The sequence below is a fragment of the Crinia signifera genome, chromosome 3 (genome assembly GCF_055691185.1).
Source record: "Crinia signifera chromosome 3, ASM5569118v1, whole genome shotgun sequence".
NCBI lineage: Eukaryota > Metazoa > Chordata > Amphibia > Anura > Myobatrachidae > Crinia > Crinia signifera.
The window spans coordinates 5863208-5889601 of record NC_139219.1 but is presented as its reverse complement, the minus strand read 5'-3'; the positions used below and the strand labels follow the sequence as shown (position 1 = coordinate 5889601).

At 46.3% G+C, this 26394-nt stretch overlaps 1 protein-coding gene across 6 annotated transcripts in view; it reads right to left on the bottom strand.

Annotated features, from left to right (window-relative positions):
• USH2A (usherin) overlaps positions 1 to 26394 on the bottom strand; it is a 739769-nt gene that overhangs the window by 8907 nt on the left and 704468 nt on the right. For 2 of the 6 annotated variants that reach the window (XM_083175160.1, XM_083175162.1), the window contains exons 67-70: positions 18019 to 18195; positions 15014 to 15109; positions 8745 to 8989; positions 7217 to 7306 (exon numbers count right to left, since the gene is read on the bottom strand). In XM_083175160.1, coding sequence (XP_083031286.1) covers positions 7217 to 7306; positions 8745 to 8989; positions 15014 to 15109; positions 18019 to 18195 — 608 coding nt within the window. The remainder of the gene's footprint in view (positions 1 to 7216; positions 7307 to 8744; positions 8990 to 15013; positions 15110 to 18018; positions 18196 to 26394) is intronic. The other 4 variants (XM_083175163.1, XM_083175164.1, XM_083175161.1 and 1 more) reach the window with 3 other exon arrangements.

The following is a 26394-nucleotide window of genomic DNA, read 5'->3' as shown; positions in this document are numbered from 1 at the left end:
TGATAGGTTTATAAATATCCAGCAACTGTTGCATGCTTACAGGGTCTCTATAACCAAAGAGATGATCCGGTTTCATTATTAATGTATTCTTTCCTACTAGGATTCACACAGTGAGACAAAGATACAATGTTGCACTGATTCTACACACTGTAACTATTCAGTATCCTGTAATAGGCACAGAGCAGACCATTGCTGCACAGGTAATTACTGTAGTCAGGGAGTGTGTTTGTAACGGTCATAGGATGCAACGCTGGTCTTTGGTTATTAGAGCAGTTAGTGTATTTTCATTTATCACAGCAAACAGGCAGTTACTAAACTTGCCTACAAATCTGGCTATTGCCGTAGATTATAATCCAAGGAATACAGGATTTGTAGTATCGCATTTACGTGGTGCGGCCGCAACCACTTCTCATATGCGTACAGCAATCACAGTATTAACAGAGACAGACCGGGCGGTGTTTGAATCAAGTGCCGATATGAGCTGAGATTCTCAGCGTGAGTCATACACAGCGCTCTGGGTCTGAGCCTGCAGTGTGCATTTAAGCTAAGTACATTACAGCTCTTAAAAGAGCTAAATACAATTCAGTGCTGATTGATAACAATTATTAGGACACACACGGGTAAGAACCACACGGCTGGTGCTGCCAGTGCGCGCGTTTCGCTTCCCACTTCCTCAGGGCCATTTTGGAGACTGACAGAGGTGCTCAGGTATTTAAGCATCTCCAGTCATTAAGAGTTCAGAACTCTGACTCTATGGGGTGCAGTTCTGGCTTACTGGTAACAGGATGAATACTGGGTCCAGCTCTGGATTACTGGTAGCAGGATGAATACAGGGTCCAGCTCTGGATTACTGGTAGCAGGATGAATACAGGGTCCAGCTCTGGATTACTGGTAGCAGGATGAATACAGGGTCCAGCTCTGGCTTACTGGTAACAGGATGAATACTGGGTCCAGCTCTGTATTACTGGTAACAGGATGAATACTGGGTCCAGCTCTGGATTACTGGTAGCAGGATGAATACAGGGTCCAGCTCTGGTTTACTGGTAACAGGATGAATACTGGGTCCAGCTCTGGATTACTGGTAGCAGGATGAATACAGGGTCCAGCTCTGGATTACTGGTAACAGGATGAATACTGGGTCCAGCTCTGGATTACTGGTAGCAGGATGAATACTGGGTCCAGCTCTGGCTTACTGGTAACAGGATGAATACTGGGTCCAGCTCTGGATTACTGGTAACAGGATGAATACTGGGTCCAGTTCTGGATTACTGGTAACAGGATGAATACAGGGTCCAGCTCTGGATTACTGGTAGCAGGATGAATACAGGGTCCAGCTCTGGATTACTGGTAGCAGGATGAATACAGGGTCCAGCTCTGGCTTACTGGTAACAGGATGAATACTGGGTCCAGCTCTGGATTACTGGTAACAGGATGAATACTGGGTCCAGCTCTGGATTACTGGTAGCAGGATGAATACAGGGTCCAGCTCTGGATTACTGGTAGCAGGATGAATACAGGGTCCAGCTCTGGCTTACTGGTAACAGGATGAATACAGGGTCCAGCTCTGGATTACTGGTAACAGGATGAATACCGGGTCCAGCTCTGGATTACTGGTAACAGGATGAATACCGGGTCCAGCTCTGGATTACTGGTAGCAGGATGAATACCGGGTCCAGCTCTGGATTACTGGTAGCAGGATGAATACAGGGTCCAGCTCTGGCTTACTGGTAGCAGGATGAATACTGGGTCCAGCTCTGGATTACTGGTAGCAGGATGAATACTGGGTCCAGCTCTGGATTACTGGTAGCAGGATGAATACAGGGTCCAGCTCTGGATTACTGGTAACAGGATGAATACAGGGTCCAGCTCTGGATTACTGGTAACAGGATGAATACTGGGTCCAGCTCTGGATTACTGGTAGCAGGATGAATACTGGGTCCAGCTCTGGCTTACTGGTAACAGGATGAATACTGGGTCCAGCTCTGGATTACTGGTAACAGGATGAATACTGGGTCCAGTTCTGGATTACTGGTAACAGGATGAATACAGGGTCCAGCTCTGGATTACTGGTAGCAGGATGAATACAGGGTCCAGCTCTGGATTACTGGTAGCAGGATGAATACAGGGTCCAGCTCTGGCTTACTGGTAGCAGGATGAATACAGGGTCCAGCTCTGGCTTACTGGTAACAGGATGAATACTGGGTCCAGCTCTGGATTACTGGTAACAGGATGAATACTGGGTCCAGTTCTGGATTACTGGTAACAGGATGAATACAGGGTCCAGCTCTGGATTACTGGTAGCAGGATGAATACAGGGTCCAGCTCTGGATTACTGGTAGCAGGATGAATACAGGGTCCAGCTCTGGCTTACTGGTAACAGGATGAATACTGGGTCCAGCTCTGGATTACTGGTAACAGGATGAATACTGGGTCCAGCTCTGGATTACTGGTAGCAGGATGAATACAGGGTCCAGCTCTGGATTACTGGTAGCAGGATGAATACAGGGTCCAGCTCTGGCTTACTGGTAACAGGATGAATACTGGGTCCAGCTCTGGATTACTGGTAGCAGGATGAATACTGGGTCCAGCTCTGGATTACTGGTAGCAGGATGAATACAGGGTCCAGCTCTGGCTTACTGGTAGCAGGATGAATACAGGGTCCAGCTCTGGCTTACTGGTAACAGGATGAATACTGGGTCCAGCTCTGGATTACTGGTAGCAGGATGAATACAGGGTCCAGCTCTGGCTTACTGGTAACAGGATGAATACTGGGTCCAGCTCTGGATTACTGGTAACAGGATGAATACTGGGTCCAGTTCTGGATTACTGGTAACAGGATGAATACTGGGTCCAGCTCTGGATTACTGGTAGCAGGATGAATACTGGGTCAAGCTCTGGATTACTGGTAACAGGATGAATACTGGGTCCAGCTCTGGATTACTGGTAGCAGGATGAATACAGGGTCCAGCTCTGGATTACTGGTAACAGGATGAATACTGGGTCCAGCTCTGGATTACTGGTAACAGGATGAATACTGGGTCCAGCTCTGGATTACTGGTAACAGGATGAATACCGGGTCCAGCTCTGGATTACTGGTAACAGGATGAGTACCGGGTCCAGTTCTGGCTTACTGGTAACAGGATGAATACCGGGTCCAGCTCTGGATTACTGGTAACAGGATGAATACCGGGTCCAGTTCTGGATTACTGGTAACAGGATGAATACCGGGTCCAGCTCTGGATTACTGGTAACAGGATGAGTACCGGGTCCAGTTCTGGATTACTGGTAACAGGATGAGTACCGGGTCCAGCTCTGGATTACTGGTAACAGGATGAGTACCGGGTCCAGTTCTGGCTTACTGGTAACAGGATGAATACCGGGTCCAGCTCTGGATTACTGGTAACAGGATGAATACCGGGCCCAGCTCTGGATTACTGGTAGCAGGATGAATACAGGGTCCAGCTCTGGCTTACTGGTAACAGGATGAATACTGGGTCCAGCTCTGGATTACTGGTAGCAGGATGAATACTGGGTCCAGCTCTGGCTTACTGGTAACAGGATGAATACTGGGTCCAGCTCTGGATTACTGGTAACAGGATGAATACTGGGTCCAGCTCTGGATTACTGGTAGCAGGATGAATACAGGGTCCAGCTCTGGATTACTGGTAGCAGGATGAATACAGGGTCCAGCTCTGGATTACTGGTAGCAGGATGAATACAGGGTCCAGCTCTGGATTACTGGTAGCAGGATGAATACAGGGTCCAGCTCTGGATTACTGGTAACAGGATGAATACTGGGTCCAGCTCTGGATTACTGGTAACAGGATGAATACTGGGTCCAGCTCTGGATTACTGGTAGCAGGATGAATACAGGGTCCAGCTCTGGATTACTGGTAGCAGGATGAATACAGGGTCCAGCTCTGGTTTACTGGTAACAGGATGAATACTGGGTCCAGCTCTGGATTACTGGTAGCAGGATGAATACTGGGTCCAGCTCTGGATTACTGGTAGCAGGATGAATACAGGGTCCAGCTCTGGCTTACTGGTAGCAGGATGAATACAGGGTCCAGCTCTGGCTTACTGGTAACAGGATGAATACTGGGTCCAGCTCTGGATTACTGGTAGCAGGATGAATACAGGGTCCAGCTCTGGATTACTGGTAACAGGATGAATACTGGGTCCAGCTCTGGATTACTGGTAGCAGGATGAATACTGGGTCCAGCTCTGGCTTACTGGTAACAGGATGAATACTGGGTCCAGTTTTGGATTACTGGTAACAGGATGAATACTGGGTCCAGCTCTGGATTACTGGTAGCAGGATGAATACAGGGTCCAGCTCTGGATAACTGGTAACAGGATGAATACTGGGTCCAGCTCTGGATTACTGGTAGCAGGATGAATACTGGGTCCAGCTCTGGATTACTGGTAACAGGATGAATACTGGGTCCAGTTTTGGATTACTGGTAACAGGATGAATACTGGGTCCAGCTCTGGATTACTGGTAGCAGGATGAATACTGGGTCCAGCTCTGGATTACTGGTAACAGGATGAATACTGGGTCCAGCTCTGGATTACTGGTAGCAGGATGAATACAGGGTCCAGCTCTGGATTACTGGTAACAGGATGAATACTGGGTCCAGCTCTGGATTACTGGTAACAGGATGAATACTGGGTCCAGCTCTGGATTACTGGTAACAGGATGAATACTGGGTCCAGCTCTGGATTACTGGTAACAGGATGAGTACCGGGTCCAGTTCTGGCTTACTGGTAACAGGATGAATACTGGGTCCAGCTCTGGATTACTGGTAACAGGATGAATACCGGGTCCAGTTCTGGATTACTGGTAACAGGATGAATACCGGGTCCAGTTCTGGATTACTGGTAACAGGATGAGTACCGGGTCCAGTTCTGGCTTACTGGTAACAGGATGAATACCGGGTCCAGCTCTGGATTACTTATAACAGGATGAATACTGGGTCCAGCTCTGGATTACTGGTAGCAGGATGAATACAGGGTCCAGCTCTGGCTTACTGGTAACAGGATGAATACCGGGTCCAGTTCTGGCTTACTAGTAATGGGGATGAATATTGGATACTTATGTACTAGCACGGCGCCCACAATATTTGGTCGCACAACATATAATCGCATCGCATGGCATACACCTGATGCACTGCGATTAAAAATTGTATAAGCCCCCTATACGATGTTAAATTGTATAAGCACCCTAATGGGGGCTTACAATGTTAAATGCACCCCCACTATGAACGTGAACCCGAAGCGTGGCAAACGCAGCGGTACGCGTCCTCCGACCTTTTCATACCCCCACTATCCACGTCGGCGTGGAGTTGATTTTATATAGTGTGGCGAGCGCAGCGACCCCCGCAAGGGGACGCGTATTACTTTACATGTATTCTGCGTCCTCTCGCTGCGCTCGCCACACTATATAAAATCAGCTCCACGCCGACGTGGATAGTGGGGGTAGGAAAAGTTCGTAGGACGCGTACCGCTGCCGGTCGCCACGCTTCAGGTTCACATTCATAGTGGGGGTGCATTTAACATCGTAAGCCCCCATTAGGGTGCTTATACAATTTAAAATTGTATACCGTCGGGTGCCAATCACGTCACATCGCATACCATTGCATGCCTTATGTCAGTGGTAGCCAACCCTAGCCCTCGAGAGCTACCAACAGTTCACATTTTCCAGACAACCTAGCTGCTGCACAGCTGCACTCATTAATCACTGACACATTTTAAAAGATCCACAGATGGAGCTAATTAGCTCACTTGTGATTCTGTGAGGAGACCTGCAAAACATGCACTGTTGGTAGCTCTCGAGGACTAGGGTTGGCTACCCCAGCCTTATGGTCTGCGATGCGATGGGGGCCGTGCTAGTACACAAGTACCGAATATTGGGTCCAGTTCTGGCTTACTGGTAACAGGGGATGAATACTGGGTCCTGTTCTGGTTTACTGGTAACAGGGGATGAATACTGGGTCCAGTTCTGGTTTACTGGTAACAGGGGATGAATACTGGGTCCAGTTCTGGCCTACTGGTAACCGAATGAATACTGAGAAAGAGCGTAATGATAATTATTTGTTGTTTAAAGAAGGCTCTGGGGCGGATGATTGGCAAGTGTGTATGCACAAGATTGTCTGTGCCTAAACCCAACCAATCGTTAGATCCATAAAAGATCTTCGTAACATCTGGCCGGTTTTAAGGCCATTTTCTTTCCTTATCATGGCCCCTATCTGGGAAACATATAACTGATGATTGAGCTTTGTCACCTTTACATACTTTGGGTAGGATGTAATGGAGTCCAGGATTGCCGGATGTGCGGGACACCAGCCGATCTCAGATGTTTTTGAAAGGGGCAATCGTTTACAAGGCAAAACCATGACTTGTAAACGATCGCTCTTTAAATAACATCCGAGAACATCCGGCACGGCGATCTTGGCTCTTTCTTCTAGATCTAACCTGTTCTCACATACGGACATTCCCTTCTAGCCATAGGTTTTTTTTGGTATCGCCCATGTCTATTGTCCAGCTTTGTACGAGCAGTTGGTGCCCACGGGCGATCACCAGGTTTATAAACAATATTTATGAGATCTACAATCGCCAGTTCTCTAATGTGGACGGAAGCTCTGTACCTAAAAAATAATGACGTATTGATAGAAGATAATCAAGGTTTACCACACCTGGGCAAAACCTCCACCACCACCACCTGCACACCAAAACCGTCTTTTCAGAACCTCCGGTGAACGTGTGAAGGTTCAACACCTGCCGTTTGCATTAAGTCTAACAAAGATACCTCTCGGAGTCCTCCTTAACTTTGTGATAGACTCGGAGGTGCCCCCAGATTATGGAGCCAAATGGTAGAGCCGACCCTGCACATTACAATCTCAAGAAGATCTGAAGATCTCAAAGCCGATTGGTTAGTAATTTAGATCTCTCCAAGGTTTGAAAAATCGAATCCAAAGCTATTGCGCAGGGTTGCACTAAACAGAAGATTTTAGTGGAAGAGTTTTTCTAAGTTTCCATTAGATTAAGCGTTGGCATATCTAAATTGCTGAAGCATGGCGCATTTATGGACCTCTGTTTCAGTAACAACGGTGTCCTCAGGATTGCATTCGTTCCAACATGGGGAAATACAGAAAACATGGCATGGTGGGGTTATTTGGGTTTTAGCAGCAGTACAAGGTTTCCCAGGCGTTCTTACCTTATCGGGAATGTTTTCAACAATATTAGCTGGGTTAGAGACTGGCGTAGCGGCGCCGCGCAGGACAGGTTGTTGTGTAGAAGACAAAGTCTAGGTGTAAAGACAGAGTAAGAGAAGGGGAGGAAAGAGACTGAAGAGAAAGAACAAAGCGGCAGGAACTCCCTAATGTAGCAACAATACAGCATTTATAGGGAAAAGGTCTCCTGAGTCCATAATATACAGTAGTTTTGGTCTATTAATTCTGTGGCACAGGCGATTTATCTGAGCCCAGTGGTTTGCCGCTGCCCAGTGCCACTCTGTGTGCTGGGCAGCGGCTGAGGAAGAACACTGTGAGACTGCGGCAGCCAACCTGCATGGCGGTGGTCACAGGTGCAAGTGGTGGGGATGAATCCAATGTCATCATACTGTAGGCTATAATGAGTAGCATCCTCCACAGTGTATTTCAGGGTGGTAATCACCCACTATAACATTCCCCGTGGAGCACTACGGCAACATGCATTTGAAAAAGCTCCAAAAAACATTGATTCAGCCAACAAAATGGCCGCCTCTAGTCATTATACGAGAGGGCAACGTGTAACCTACGTTCGGGTCCCTTCTTCTCTCGCCTGGGGGTGCAAGTAGCTAAACTCTGGTGTCGTGTCAGTCTACTGCGCATGGGCGGGTCTCTAAAAATGGTGCGGCGGCCATTTTACTACTGTGCTGGTGCAGGTATCTGCGGCACTATTTCCCTGGCTACTTGAGAAGCAGGGGTGCGGGGTTCCAGAGAGGTGAGCAAGGAAGGACATGGGTGTGCACGGTGGGCCCTTCTGGATGCAGGGGCCCGAGTGCATCGCACACTCAGCACCCATTATAAATGTGACGGTACTTGTTTCGTTTCACAGCGGCACTTCCCAGCAGATCGCATTGCGATTTGATCCGCAATGCGATTTAGCACACCCCCACTATCCACGTCAACCCGAAGCGTGGCAAGGGGATGCGGTAAGTGTCCTCCTGGCCTGTTCATACCCCCACTATCCATGTGGGGCATGGAGTTGACTGTATAAAGTGTGGCGAGCCACTGAGCCCGAAGTGTGGCGAGCGGACTTGGAAAACGAGCCCGAAGCGTGGAGAGTGGATATGAATTACTTGACGTGTATTCCGTGGCCCCTTGCTACGCTTCGGGCTCGTTTTAAGTGGGCGCTTGCCGCACTTCGGGCTCGCTGCGCTTGCCACACTTTATAAAATTAACTCCAGGTCGATGTGGTTAGTAAGGGTATGAACAGGTCGGGAGTATGCGTACCGTGTCCCCTCGCGGGGCACACTGCGCTCGCCACGTTTCGGGCTGAAGCGGATAGTGGGGGTGTGTTAAATCGCATCGCAAATCGGATCGTATGCAAATCATATGCAAATATTGCATGCGATTTGGGAAATGCCGCTGTGAAACTAAACAAGTACCGATGTGACTCATACTCTCACTACCAGGGTTGCACAGTGCAAAATCACAGGCAATACCGGACACCGCCCTCCCCCCCCAGACATCTGTACATACCGTGTAGGTGTCATTCTGCATGTAAGCCCCCGACGGAGACGCCCTCTGCTGGACAGGTACTAGCTGCGGACGCTCCCTTGGGTAGGGCTGCTTGGTCAGCTTCCTCTGTAATATAAGTGACAGGAAAATGGCCAACAGCAACAGACCAATCAGGGCCATGACGAGGATAAACCACAGCTCGGTGTAGATGGCGTTCCCTCGCGCCTCCGTGCCGTTCTTCGTGCTGGGAACAGTTTGCGCAGGAGCTACAAAAAGACAGAGACACAAGCATCAGCCCATCACATAGCACGATATGTAATTACTCCGCGGACATTAACGACTTAGCCTTTAATTAACTTACAATGTCCATCGCACCTATCCAATTTATAGAATCAACGCAAAGCTAATTAAATATGTATTGGCTAATCAAATACTCCCAAATTAGGGCCGCATTGTTCCCTCTGTAAGAAAAACCCATTTATACACGGAAACCGCTGGAACATTCAAACAACTTTCATTCCTGATCACTCAACGAACCCGCGACGCGTTCTGAGCCGACTGGAGATGGCGCGTTGTGACATTTTATCTGCAGTGCGTTGCTCGTCGCCGGCGCATAAGAACTTCATAGAATATACACAGTATATATACAGAGTGTATATAATGGAATTTCCCTCATATGCCCCTTTCCCACCGCAGCTAAAAAACGGTAAATTGCCGATTTTCAGCGCAATTTACCGTTTTAAGGCTGCAGTGGGAAAGTGCCAGAGTTGAAATACCGTTTAACGTTAAATGGTATTTCAACCCGTTTTCAAAGCAGAGTCCTACACGGCTAAATAACGTTTAAGAGGCAGTGGGAATGCCTCTTTAACGTTATTTAGCCTCCAGGCAGTCCCAGTGCCTGATGAGAACTAGTAGTTCTCACTTTGTGCATGTGTAATGAGTGCACGTGCATAATAAAGAGCCGCTCATTACATATGCACATATGTAATAAGCGGCTCATTAGTATGCACGTGCACTCATTACATATGCGCACAGTGAGAACTACTAGTTCTCATCAGGCACTGGGACTGCCTGTACCCCACATGGACCCCCGCTGCCTCCCCACTGCCCTGCATCCCCGTGCAGGTAAGGGGAGGGGAGGTGGGGGCACAGGGCAGGTATGGGGGGTTAGGCACTCTTTACACTTGGAGAGGGGAGGTGGGATTAGGCACTCTTTACACTGGGGGGGGGTTAGGCACTCTACATTTTACACGGTTCACTGCAATGGGAATGGTACTTAAATGGTATTTAAAACGGTTTTCTGCTGCAGTGGGAATGCTAATACCGTTTTAATTACCATTTAAGATTACCAGTACTTTCAACTGGACTGCAGAGGGAAAGCAGCATTACAATGTACTGTATCCGAATGGCCAAACCGCTCCCCACTGAAAGTGACGGCCATGGTGATTACAGATTATTACACTGACACCCTCTAAGTCGGAAGGTTCGGAACGCATCCTGTCGACACAAACTAACTGTACCTGTTGACATGCAATACCTCTCCTGCCAGCGGTGGATTTCCCAGTGGACACATGCCTAGGAGTGACACCCGCTGGGGGGAGGCACATCATGATACCCTGCATGAGGGCAGCCCGGAGGGGTATGGGTCGTTGGGTTGACCAAATTAAGGTTGAAATGCAAACAGTGGGTTGACACATAAAAATGTCGACATGGCTAATGTCAACATGGACACAGTATTGGTACACCGTGTGTCTCCTTGCATGGTCCGCTGCGCCGTAGTGGATGGCAGGACATTAAAAACCTCCTGTCGGCACGTCAGCTCAAAAAAAGTGAAAAACCCCATGTTGACCTTTTGACTGTCGACCTTCCCCATGTTGACTTGATGCTTGTGTTGACCTTTTGACCCTGTTGACATTAACAATGTTGACCTTTTTCATTTGTCGACCTTAATAGTGTCGATCTAACGACCGCATAACGTCTGGAGGAATTAGTAACGATCCCATCATGGAGAGTGCGGACATGTGAGGGGGGGAGAATTAAATTGCGCCTAGGGGCAGCCTGACCTCAAAATTTGCCTATGCCTCCCACTGCGCAGTCGCCACCATGTTGTTGCGTAGGTGCTTGCCGACCGATTAGGCTTGCAGCAAAGTTAGGCTCCTGATTGGCCGCTAGGAGGAGAGGCGCCGAAGATGAACCTTCACGCTTCTCCTGTGCGATGGTGCCGGGTGTCTATTTCTTTTTTTGACAAGTACCGGAGGACTACTGCAGGAGAGAAGAGGACACATCTACACTGGAGGAGACCCGTGAGTAGATTTTCCTTCCACAGGACCCCTATGGATTTCGGCGGACCCCTGGACCCAGGACACCGGAGCCTGGAGCCCCAGGACACCAGTACTTGTGGTTCTCCAAGTCCCAGCATGCGGGGAGACTTGGGACTCATAGTTCCACAGTTTTAGACAATGGTTTATTCTATCTTTTTACACTTAAGGTGGCCATACACACAAAAACCTGGTTATGGATGAGAGCAAATGACAGTTGACCATTTGCTTGGAAATGCTGGAAAACTGACAAACTGTCATCATCTATAACCATGTTTTTGTTCCAACCAGCCAGGTCTGAAGATAAATCTTACTAGTGTATGGGCACCTTTAATCAGCCCGGTGACCACAGGCCAGAGTCACCGGGGACAGCACCAGGCTTCAGCCTGGTCAGGTAAGTCCTGGAGGGGGGGGGGACCCCTTTATTGGGTCCCCGCTCCCCCAGGACCCCTGGCCAGGCTGACTGGGTTAATGTTTTGGCTGCGGGACCTTATATAAAAGGTGTCCCCCGGCTGTGACATTACCCTGCTGGCTGGTTTGGGATGGGGCTGGTTCTTAAAATACGGGGGACCCCTATTAATTTTGTCAGTACTTGTGTAGTTTATGATGGCGGCGCCATGCGTCTGTGTCCAGCTGCGTGGCTGAAAACTAGTTCGTACCCCCACTATCCACGTTGGCATGGAGTTGATTTTAGATAGCGCAGTGAGCGTAGCGAGCTCCTCAAGGGGATACAGAGGCACGGCGCCATGAAAGTACAAAAGTACCATTTTGTCCCCTGTATTTTGGGAACCAGACCCGGCCCTGGAGCCTGGGGATGGTTTTAAAAAGTCAGCGGAGCTCTGCGCATTTTTTCCCCTGATTTTTTATTTACAGCCCTGGCTCTTTGAGCCTGGTGCTGGTTACGGCCGTGGGGGGGACCCCACGCCGTTTTTTTAATATATATTTTTCTTTTACACATTGCAGCCTGCATGGATCTGACTGATCCGTGCAGGCTGCCTATACAAATTTGTATTAGCGGGCATATATATGGCCGCTAATACGAATAAATACGACATCGGAGGGTTACAAAGCCGTATCTGACTGCTTTGTAAATTATCCTCCAGAACACGAATTTGCATAGGGCTGAAACAGCCATATGCAGTCGTAGACATTTGTATTAAGAATACATTACTGTATATCGTATTCGTATTCTTAGTAAATTTCCCCCTGAGAGTTATATAGTGGGAGGTGCAGATCCCCAGCAGCACAGAGAATATCAGGAGAAGAGTGATGTGTCTGGTAGCATAGGGCTGCATGTGACAGGGGCAGTGACATGATGTGAGGAGGGGAATGGAGGCAGCAGTAAGCCACAGACTGAGAGTTATATAGTGGGAGGGGCAGGGTCCCCAGCAGCACAGAGTATATCAGGAGATGAGTGATGTGTCAGTGAGGACAGGGCTGCATGTGACAGGGGCTGTGACATGTTGTGAGGAGGGGAATGGAGGCAGCAGGAAGCCACAGACTGAGGTTATATAGTGGGAGGAGCAGGGTCCCCAGCAGCACAGAGTATCACTGCTATGTGCTCTCCTGTACCCCCAAAATGGCAAAATAATATAGTATAGAAGTATATTACAGGGCATAATAAAAAAAAGATTATGGGGACCTAAAATGTGTTAAATGATTGCAATTTTTTTAAACACTTAAAAGAAGATAAAACCAAGCTTCAGCATGTAAAATCAATGCTCTCATACAAGGAGGTACATGAGATTAGGTATAAGTATATATTTGGGTCAAGTAAAGGCTCTATCAAAAACATTGCAAAAAATAAAAAATGTACTACCATCTGCACCCCAAAAACACATACCACTCAAAAAGGAGCCCAATATACCTGTCTTATACCTTTTACCCCCATTCCCATCCCAAAACATACTGTACATCTCATTAAAATAATTAAAAACTTCAACATGCCTAGAAGTCCTGACATTTTTACTAAAAAATAGGGATTTTCCCCAACTTCTCACCTGCTCGGAGTAGGTGAAAAGAATTAGCAATATACCTGTCCTGGTCCAACAACTAGATATCTGCGATAGACGCATTTTTGATTTTTTTCCCATTAAAATATTTGATGACAGCTAAGTGTGTACGCCCCGTGGACTGAGAATGCGAATCGTGTTGTGTAAGTCATTGTCAGTGATTGTGGTTCTTGTGAGTGGAATGGAGAAGCCGCTGTAGGAGACGGATTCATGAGACATGAAATGAGTCCAGCTCAATCTTTACACTTATTACAGAGGGATATGTCAGCCGCCCCCAACATGCCCACAAATACAATATGTCAGGCGCTGACTTACACACGCTCCGCGCCATCCTCTGGGTGACTAACTAACCTTTATTTGGCATCTTCATTTTCTAGAATAAACACCGGCTCCCGCTGCCTATTGCACAGCCCCGCGCTCACTGACAGCCACATAAACCAGGGAGTGATGTCATAAAGACATACAGCAACCGGGCAACAACAACAGATGAAGGTGCTGTATTATCAGCAGAAGACGAGCTGGATATATACTGTATATATACACATGTATTATCAGCAGAGGATGAGCTGGATATATACTGTATATACACATGTATTATCAGCAGAAGACGAGCTGGATATATACTGTATATACACATGTATTATCAGCAGAGGATGAGCTGGATATATACTGTATATACATATACACACATGTATTATCAGCAGAGGATGAGCTGGATATATACTGTATATACACATGTATTATCAGCAGAGGATGAGCTGGATATATACTGTATATACACACATGTATTATCAGCAGAGGATGAGCTGGATATATACTGTATATACACATGTATTATCAGCAGAGGATGAGCTGGATATATACTGTATATACACATGTATTATCAGCAGAGGATGAGCTGGATATATACTGTATATACACATGTATTATCAGCAGAGGATGAGCTGGATACCGGCATCACATCACTCGCTATGGCTGGCACTGGTGTCACATCACTCGCTATGGCTGGCATCAGTCTCACATCACTCGCTATGACTGGCACTGGTGTCACATCACTCGCTATGGCTGGCACCGGTGTCACATCACTCGCTATGGCTGGCACCGGTGTCACATCACTCGCTATGGCTGGCACCGGTGTCACATCACTCGCTATGGCTGGCACCGGTGTCACATCACTCGCTATGGCTGGCACCGGCGTCACATCACTCGCTATGGCTGGCATCAGTCTCACATCACTCGCTATGACTGGCACTGGTGTCACATCACTCGCTATGGCTGGCACCGGTGTCACATCACTCGCTATGGCTGGCACCGGTGTCACATCACTCGCTATGGCTGGCACCGGTGTCACATCACTCGCTATGGCTGGCACCGGTGTCACATCACTCGCTATGGCTGGCACCGGTGTCACATCACTCGCTATGGCTGGCACCGGTGTCACATCACTCGCTATGGCTGGCACCGGTATCACATCACTCGCTATGGCTGGCATCAGTCTCACATCACTCGCTATGGCTGGCACCGATGTCACATAACTCGCTATGGCTGGCACCAGTCTCACATCACTCGCTATGGCTGGCACCGGCGTCACATCACTCGCTATGGCTGGCATCAGTCTCACATGTCTCGCTATGGCTGGCACCGGTGTCACATTACTCGCTATGGCTGGCATCAGTCTCACATCTCTCGCTATGGCTGGCACCGGTGTCACATCACTCGCTAAGGCTGGCACCGGTGTCACATCACTCGCTAAGGCTGGCACCGGTGTCACATCACTCGCTATGGCTGGCACTGGCATCACATCACTCGCTATGGCTGGCACCGGTGTCACATAACTCGCTATGGCTGGAACTGGTGTCACAGCACTCGCTATGGCTGGCACTGGTGTCACATCACTCGCTATGGCTGGCACCGGTGTCACATCACTCGCTATGGCTGGCACTGGTGTCACATCACTCACTATGGCTGTTACCTAGTCCAGTAGCCGAGTTGTATCTCACTATTGGTGTGCTCACACTTCCCACGTCAGTCGTGCAGGTCACCTGAAAGTAAAAAGCTGGACAGAAAACACATGTTAGGAGAATGTCCAACCAATGAGATCTCTGCATTTATAAAGCTGGTGCTATGGTCCTATAAACTGGTGTTATGGTCCTATAAGCCGGTGCTATGGTCCTATAAGCTGGTGCTATGGTCCTATAAAGCTGGTGCTATGGTCCTATAAAGCCGGTGCTATGGTCCTATAAAGCCGGTGCTATGGTCCTATAAGCCGGTGCTATGGTCCTATAAGCCGGTGCTATGGTCCTATAAGCCGGTGCTATGGTCCTATAAGCCGGTGCTATGGTCCTATAAGCCGGTGCTATGGTCCTATAAGCCGGTGCTATGGTCCTATAAGCCGGTGCTATGGTCCTATAAGCCGGTGCTATGGTCCTATAAGATGGTGTTATGGTCCTATAAGCCGGTGCTATGGTCCTATAAGCCGGTGCTATGGTCCTATAAGCCGGTGCTATGGTCCTATAAGCTGGTGTTATGGTCCTATAAGCTGGTGTTATGGTCCTATAAGCTGGTGTTATGGTCCTATAAGCTGGTGCTATGGTCCTATAAACTGGTGCTATGGTCCTATAAGCTGGTGCTATGGTCCTATAAACTGGTGCTATGGTCCTATAAGCCGGTGCTATGGTCCTATAAAGATGGTGTTATGGTCCTATAAGCCGGTGCTATGGTCCTATAAGCCGGTGCTATGGTCCTATAAGCCGGTGCTATGGTCCTATAAGCCGGTGCTATGGTCCTATAAGCCGGTGCTATGGTCCTATAAGCCGGTGCTATGGTCCTATAAGATGGTGTTATGGTCCTATAAGCCGGTGCTATGGTCCTATAAGCCGGTGCTATGGTCCTATAAGCCGGTGCTATGGTCCTATAAGCTGGTGTTATGGTCCTATAAGCTGGTGTTATGGTCCTATAAGCTGGTGTTATGGTCCTATAAGCTGGTGCTATGGTCCTATAAACTGGTGCTATGGTCCTATAAGCTGGTGCTATGGTCCTATAAACTGGTGCTATGGTCCTATAAGCCGGTGCTATGGTCCTATAAAGATGGTGTTATGGTCCTATAAGCCGGTGCTATGGTCCTATAAAGCTGGTGCTATGGTCCTATAAGCCGGTGCTATGGTCCTATAAAGCTGGTGCTATGGTCCAATAAGCCGGTGCTATGGTCCTATAAAGCTGGTGCTATGGTCCTGTAAAGCTGGTGCTATGGTCCTATAAGCTGGTGCTATGGTCCTATAAGCTGGTGCTATGGTCCTATAAAGCTGGTGCTATGGTCCTATAAGCCGGTGCTATGGTCCTATAAGCTGGTGCTATGGTCCTATAAAGCTGGTGCTATGGTCCTATAAGCTGGTGCTATGGTCCTATAAAGCTGGTGCTATGGTCCTATAAAGCTGGTGCTATGGTCCTATAAAGCTGGTGCTATGGTCCTATAAGCCGGTGCTATGGTTCTATAAGCCGGTGTTATGGTCCTATAAGCCGGTGCTATGGTCCTATAAGCCGGTGCTATGGTCCTATAAGCCGGTGCTATGGTCCTATAAAGCTGGTGCTCTGGTCCTATAAGCTGGTGCTATGGTCCTATAAAGCTGGTGCTATGGTCCTATAAGCCGGTGCTATGGTCCTATAAGCCGGTGCTATGGTCCTATAAGCCGGTGCTATGGTCCTATAAGCCGGTGCTATGGTCCTATAAGCTGGTGCTATGGTCCTATAAGCTGACTCTCTCCTAGCGAGTTACTAAGCTGAATCTTGGACATATATGGCTGCTTATTGTAAATGCAGATGGTGGTTGTGCTGTGGGTACACTATTGGTATGCTGTGGATAGGCTGTGGGGACACTATGGCAGGTATTCAATGTGGCCGGCAAGGGGGTTAAACAGCGAGAATTGCAGAAAACCAGCGATCCTAGCTGTTTAACCCCCGCGCCGGCCGCTTGCTCTATTCAATGTTCTGGGGAAATCCTCGCGAGAATTCCCCAAAACAGCGAGACCCGCGGCTAATGCAGGAAACTCGCTGTATTTATCCGCAAGTCTCGCTGCTTCTGGAGCCGCATATGCCAATTCCCCTCACTAAAAAAATGGAGCGAGGGGGAATTGGCGTATGAGGGGGGCTGCGTTGAATACTGACAGGGTGAGTGGTGACAGCAAGCAGGAAGCTCTGCTCGCTGTCACCGCTCGTCCACAGCATTGAATATCCCTCTATGTATATACCGAAAACACATTTCTGTCCATGGTCTTTGGAATGTTGACGCTGCTGTCTAACCCACTATACAAGCGCTGTCCTCTCTATTGCACTGCCTGCGGGTGCTCTGTGGGTATGATGTGGGTACACTGTGGGTACGCACTGGGTATACTGTACACTTACTTCTGTCCGTGGTCTTTGGAATGTTGACGCTGCTGTCTAACCCACTATACAAGGGCTGTCCTCGCTATTACACTGCGGGTGCTCTGTGGGTATGATGTGGGTACACTGTGGGTACGCACTGGGTATACTGTGGGTATACTGTACACTTACTTCTGTCCGTGGTCTTTGGAATGTTGATGCTGCTGTCTAACCCACTATACAAGCGCTGTCCTCGCTATTACACTGCGGGTGCTCTGTGGGTATAATGTGGGTACGCACTGGGTATACTGTGGGTATACTGTACACTTACTTCTGTCCGTGGTCTTTGGAATGTTGATGATGCTGTCTAACCCACTATACAAGCGCTGTCCTCGCTATTACACTGCGGGTGCTCTGTGGGTATGATGTGGGTACGCACTGGGTATACTGTGGGTATACTGTACACTTACTTCTGTCCGTGGTCTTTGGAATGTTGATGCTGCTGTCTAACCCACTATACAAGGGCTGTCCTCGCTATTACACTGCGGGTGCTCTGTGGGTATGATGTGGGTACGCACTGGGTATACTGTGGGTATACTGTACACTTACTTCTGTCCGTGGTCTTTGGAATGTTGACGCTGCTGTCTAACCCACTATACAAGCGCTGTCCTCTCTCGGATAAGACAAACTCTCTCAGTTGTCCATTGAGCTGGAAGCTGAGTCTCCAGTCCAGGAATATGGTTGTCACATTGCTGAACACGTAGATGCTTGATCTGTACACAGGTTCTAGGACAGACATAGAACACAGACATTAGTGAGTATAACTTACCCGCAGAGGCAGCTATCATTATCACTGATTACACTCTGATCACTATGACAGGACTGACGGGTTACACTATGACAGGACTGACAGGTTACACTATGACAGGACTGACAGGTTACACTATGATATCTAGGATAGGACTGACAGGTTACACTATGATCACTATGACAGGGCTGACAGGTTACTCAATGATCACTATGATAGGGATGACAGGTTACACTATGATCACTATGATAGGACTGACAGGTTACACAATGATCACTATGATAGGACTGACAGGTTACACAATGATCACTATGATAGGACTGACAGGTTACACTATGATCACTATGATAGGGCTGACAGGTTACACTATGATCACTATTATAGGGCTGACAGGTTACACTATAATCACTATGATAGGGCTGACAGGTTACACTATGATCACTATGATAGGACTGACAGATTACACTATGATATGGCTAACAGGTTACACTATGATCACTATGATAGGGCTGACAGGTTACACCATGGGTCTTCAAACTGTGGCCCTCCAGATGTTGTGAAACTACAAATCCCAGCATGCCTTGCCACAGTTTTAACACTCCCTTATAGCAAAACTGTGGCAAGGCATGCTGGGATTTGTAGTTTCACAACATCTGGAGGGCCACAGTTTGAAGACCCATGGGTTACACTATAATCACTATGATAGGGCTGACAAGTTACACTATGATCACTATGATAGGGATGACAGGTAACACTATGATCACTATGACATGACTGACAGGTTACACTATGATCACTATGATAGGGCTGACAGGTTACACTATGATCACTATGATATGGCTGACAGGTTACACTATGATAGGGCTGACAGGTTACACTATGATCACTATTATAGGGCTGACAGGTTACACTATAATCACTATGATAGGACTGACAGATTACACTATGATATGGCTGACAGGTTACACTATGATCACTATGATAGGGCTGACAGGTTACACTTTGATCACTATGATAGGGCTGACAGGTTACACTATAATCACTATGATAGGGCTGACAGGTTACACTATGATCACTATGATAGGGATGACAGGTAACACTATGATCACTATGATAGGGCTGACAGGTTACACTATGATCAGACTGACAGGTTACACTATGATCACTATGACAGGGCTGACAGGTTACACTATGATCACTATGATAGGACTGACATGTTACACTATGATCGGACTGACAGGTTACACTATGATCACTATGATATGGCTGACAGGTTACACTATGACAGGGCTGACAGGTTACACTATGATCACTATGATAGGACTGACAGGTTACACTATGATCGGACTGACAGGTTACACTATGATCACTATGACAGGGCTGACAGGTTACACTATGATCACTATGATAGGGCTGACAGGTTACACTATGATCACTATGATATGGCTGACAGGTTACACTATGATCGGACTGACAGGTTACACTATGATCACTATGATAGGGCTGACAGGTTACACTTTGATCACTATGATAGGGCTGACAGGTTACACTATAATCACTATGATAGGGCTGACAGGTTACACTATGATCACTATGATAGGGCTGACAGGTTACACTATGATCACTATGATAGGGATGACAGGTAACACTATGATCACTATGACATGACTGACAGGTTACACTATGATCACTATGATATGGCTGACAGGTTACACTATGATCACTATGATAGGAGGACAGGTTACACTATGATCACTATGATAGGGCTGACAGGTTACACTATGATCGGACTGACAGGTTACACTATGATCACTATGACAGGACTGACAGGTTACACTTTGATCACTATGATAGGGCTGACAGGTTACACTATAATCACTATGATAGGGCTGACAGGTTACACTATGATCACTATGATAGGGATGACAGGTAACACTATGATCACTATGATAGGGCTGACAGGTTACACTATGATCAGACTGACAGGTTACACTATGATCACTATGACAGGGCTGACAGGTTACACTATGATCACTATGATAGGACTGACATGTTACACTATGATCGGACTGACAGGTTACACTATGATCACTATGATATGGCTGACAGGTTACACTATGACAGGGCTGACAGGTTACACTATGATCACTATGATAGGACTGACAGGTTACACTATGATCGGACTGACAGGTTACACTATGATCACTATGACAGGGCTGACAGGTTACACTATGATCACTATGATAGGGCTGACAGGTTACACTATGATCACTATGATATGGCTGACAGGTTACACTATGATCGGACTGACAGGTTACACTATGATCACTATGATAGGGCTGACAGGTTACACTTTGATCACTATGATAGGGCTGACAGGTTACACTATAATCACTATGATAGGGCTGACAGGTTACACTATGATCACTATGATAGGGCTGACAGGTTACACTATGATCACTATGATAGGGATGACAGGTAACACTATGATCACTATGACATGACTGACAGGTTACACTATGATCACTATGATATGGCTGACAGGTTACACTATGATCACTATGATAGGAGGACAGGTTACACTATGATCACTATGATAGGGCTGACAGGTTACACTATGATCGGACTGACAGGTTACACTATGATCACTATGACAGGACTGACATGTTACACTATGATCACTATGATCGGACTGACAGGTTACACTATGATGCCTATGACAGGGCTGACAGGTTACACTATGATCACTATGATAGGGCTGACATGTTACACTATGATCACTATGATCGGACTGACAGGTTACACTATGATCACTATGACAGGGCTGACAGGTTACACTATGATCACTATGACAGGGCTGACAGATTACACTATGATCACTATGATAGGGCTGACAGGTTACACTATGATCACTATGATAGGACTGACATGTTACACTATGATCAATATGATAGGACTGACAGATTACACTATGATCACTATGATAGGGCTGACAGGTTACACTATGATCACTATGATCGGACTGACAGGTTACACTATGATCACTATGACAGGGCTGACAGGTTACACTATGATCACTATGACAGGGCTGACAGGTTACTCTATGATCACTATGATAGGATGACAGGTTACACTATGATCACTATGATAGGACTGACAGATTACACTATGATCACTATGATAGGGCTGACAGGGTACACTATGATCACTATGATAGGGATGACAGGTTACACTATGATTACTATGACAGGACTGACAGGTTACACGATGATCACTATGATAGGGCTGACAGGTTACACTATGATCACTATTATAGGGCTGACAGGTTACACTATAATCACTATGATAGGACTGACAGATTACACTATGATATGGCTGACAGGTTACACTATGATCACTATGATAGGGCTGACAGGTTACACTATGATCACTATGATATGGCTGACAGGTTACACTATGATAGTGATGACAGGTTACACTATGATCACTATGATAGGACTGACAGGTTACACTATGATCACTATGATAGGGCTGACAGGTTACACTATGATCACTATGATAGGGCTGACAGGTTACACTATGATCACTATGACAGAGCTGACAGGTTACACTATGATCACTATGATATGGCTGACAAGTTACACTATGATCACTATGATAGGGATGACAGGTTACACTATGATCACTATGACAGGACTGGCAGGTTACACTATGATCACTATGACAGGGCTGACAGGTTACACTATGATCACTATGACAGGAGTACAGGTTACACAATGATCACTATGACAGGACTGACAGGTTTTCACTATGATCACTATGATAGGACTGACAGGTTACACTATGATCACTATGATAGGGCTGACAGGTTACACTATGATCATTATGACAGGACTGACAGATTACACTATGATCACTATGATAGGACTGACAGGTTACACCAGTGGTTCCCAAACTGTGCGCCTAGGCTCCCTGGGGTGCCTCGGAGCACTTGCAGGGGTGCCTCAGGTTGGTGGTTCAGAACCAATTCAAATTATTTATGGCCAATGAAACAGGCAAAATCAGTGCTTGTGGCTTCCAATTATAAAATACATGGGGAAACAGAAGTGAATCATGTTCCCCACCACATAACTGGACCTAAGGATGAAATTTACGCACAACTTATTTCATTTAATTTTTTTTTTTTTTATTCTTGGTAACAAACTTTGGCCTAGGGGTGCCCTGAAAAATATTCTGATACTCTAGGGTGCCGTGATTCAAAAAAGTTTGGGAACCTCTGGGTTACACTATGATCACTATGACAGGACTGACAGGTTACATTATGATCACTATGACAGGACTGACAGGTTACACTATGATCACTATGACAGGACTGACAGGTTACACTATGATCACTATGACAGGACTGACAGGTTACACTATGATCACTATGACAGGACTGACAGGTTACACTATGATCACTATGATAGGACTGACAGGTTACACTATGATCACTATGACAGGACTGACAGGTTACAATATGATCACTATGACAGGGCTGACAGGTTACACTATGATCACTATGATATGGCTGACAGGTTAAACTATGATCACTATGATAGGGCTGACAGGTTACACTATGATCACTATGACAGGGCTGACAGGTTACACGATGATCACTATGATAGGGCTGAGAGGTTACACTATGATCACTATGATAGGACTGACAGGTTACACTATGATCACTATGACAGGACTGACAGTTACACTATGATCACTATGATAGGACTGACATGTTACACTATGATCACTATGATAGGGCTGACAGGTTACACTATGATCACTATGATAGGAGGACAGGTTACACTATGATCACTATGATAGGGCTGACAGGTTACACTATGATCAGACTGACAGGTTACACTATGATCACTATGACAGGACTGACATGTTACACTATGATCACTATGATCGGACTGACAGGTTACACTATGATCACTATGACAGGGCTGACAGGTTACACTATGATCACTATGATAGGGCTGACATGTTACACTATGATCACTATGATCGGACTGACAGGTTACACTATGATCACTATGACAGGGCTGACAGGTTACACTATGATCACTATGACAGGGCTGACAGATTACACTATGATCACTATGATAGGGCTGACAGGTTACACTATGATCACTATGATAGGACTGACATGTTACACTATGATCACTATGATAGGACTGACAGATTACACTATGATCACTATGATAGGGCTGACAGGTTACACTATGATCACTATGATCGGACTGACAGGTTACACTATGATCACTATGACAGGGCTGACAGGTTACACTATGATCACTATGACAGGGCTGACAGGTTACACTATGATCACTATGATAGGATGACAGGTTACACTATGATCACTATGATAGGGCTGACAGGTTACACTATGATCACTATGATATGGCTGACAGGTTACACTATGATCGGACTGACAGGTTATACTATGATCACTATGACAGGGCTGACAGGTTACACTATGATCACTATGATAGGATGACAGGTTACACTATGATCACTATGATAGGGCTGACAGGTTACACTATGATCACTATGATATGGCTGACAGGTTACACTATGATCGGACTGACAGGTTATACTATGATCACTATGACAGGGCTGACAGGTTACACTATGATCACTATGATAGGACTGACAGATTACACTATGATCACTATGATAGGGCTGACAGGGTACACTATGATCACTATGATAGGGATGACAGGTTACACTATGATTACTATGACAGGACTGACAGGTTACACGATGATCACTATGATAGGGCTGACAGGTTACACGATGATCACTATGATAGGGCTGACAGGTTACACTATGATCACTATGATAGGACTGACAGATTACACTATGATCTGGCTGACAAGTTACACTATGATCACTATGATAGGGCTGACAGGTTACACTATGATAGGGCTGACAGGTTACACTATGATCACTATGATATGGCTGACAGGTTACACTATGATAGTGATGACAGGTTACACTATGATCACTATGATAGGACTGACAGGTTACACTATGATCACTATGATAGGGCTGACAGGTTACACTATGATCACTATGATAGGGCTGACAGGTTACACTATGATCACTATGACAGAGCTGACAGGTTACACTATGATCACTATGATATGGCTGACAAGTTACACTATGATCACTATGATAGGGATGACAGGTTACACTATGATCACTATGACAGGACTGGCAGGTTACACTATGATCACTATGACAGGGCTGACAGGTTACACTATGATCACTATGATAGGACTGACAGGTTACACTATGATCACTATGACAGGAGTACAGGTTACACAATGATCACTATGACAGGACTGACAGGTTTTCACTATGATCACTATGATAGGACTGACAGGTTACACTATGATCACTATGATAGGGCTGACAGGTTACACTATGATCATTATGACAGGACTGACAGATTACACTATGATCACTATGATAGGACTGACAGGTTACACTATGATCACTATGACAGGACTGACAGGTTACACTATGATCACTATGACAGGACTGACAGGTTACATTATGATCACTATGACAGGACTGACAGGTTACACTATGATCACTATGACAGGACTGACAGGTTACACTATGATCACTATGACAGGACTGACAGGTTACACTATGATCACTATGACAGGACTGACAGGTAACACTATGATCACTATGATAGGACTGACAGGTTACACTATGATCACTATGACAGGACTGACAGGTTACAATATGATCACTATGACAGGGCTGACAGGTTACACTATGATCACTATGATATGGCTGACAGGTTACACTATGATCACTATGATAGGGCTGACAGGTTACACTATGATCACTATGACAGGGCTGACAGGTTACACGATGATCACTATGATAGGGCTGAGAGGTTACACTATGATCACTATGACAGGACTGACATGTTACACTATGATCACTATGATAGGACTGACAGGTTACACTATGATCACTATGACAGGACTGACAGTTACACTATGATCACTATGATAGGGATGACAGGTAACACTATGATCACTATGACATGACTGACAGGTTACACTATGATCACTATGACAGGACTGACAGGTTACACTATGATCACTATGACAGGGCTGACAGGTTACACTATGATCACTATGACAGGGCTGACAGGTTACACTATGATCACTATGATAGGAGGACAGGTTACACTATGATCACTATGATAGGGCTGACAGGTTACACTATGATCACTATGATAGGACTGACATGTTACACTATGATCACTATGATAGGGCTGACAGGTTACACTATGATCACTATGATAGGAGGACAGGTTACACTATGATCACTATGATAGGGCTGACAGGTTACACTATGATCGGACTGACAGGTTACACTATGATCACTATGACAGGACTGACATGTTACACTATGATCACTATGATCGGACTGACAGGTTACACTATGATCACTATGATAGGGCTGACATGTTACACTATGATCACTATGATCGGACTGACAGGTTACACTATGATCACTATGACAGGGCTGACAGGTTACACTATGATCACCATGATAGGACTGACATGTTACACTATGATCACTATGATAGGACTGACAGATTACACTATGATCACTATGATAGGGTTGACAGGTTACACTATGATCACTATGATCGGACTGACAGGTTACACTATGATCACTATGACAGGGCTGACAGGTTACACTATGATCACTATGATAGGGCTGACAGGTTACACTATGATCATTATGACAGGACTGACAGATTACACTATGATCACTATGAAAGAACTGACAGGTTACACTATGATCGGACTGACAGGTTACACTATGATCACTATGACAGGGCTGACAGGTTACACTATGATCACTATGACAGGGCTGACAGGTTACACTATGATCACTATGACAGGGCTGACAGGTTACACTATGATCACTATGACAGGGCTGACAGGTTACACTATGATCACTATGATAGGACTGACAGGTTACACTATGATCACTATGACAGGGCTGACAGGTTACACTATGATCACTATGATAGGGCTGACAGGTTACACTATGATCATTATGACAGGACTGACAGATTACACTATGATCAC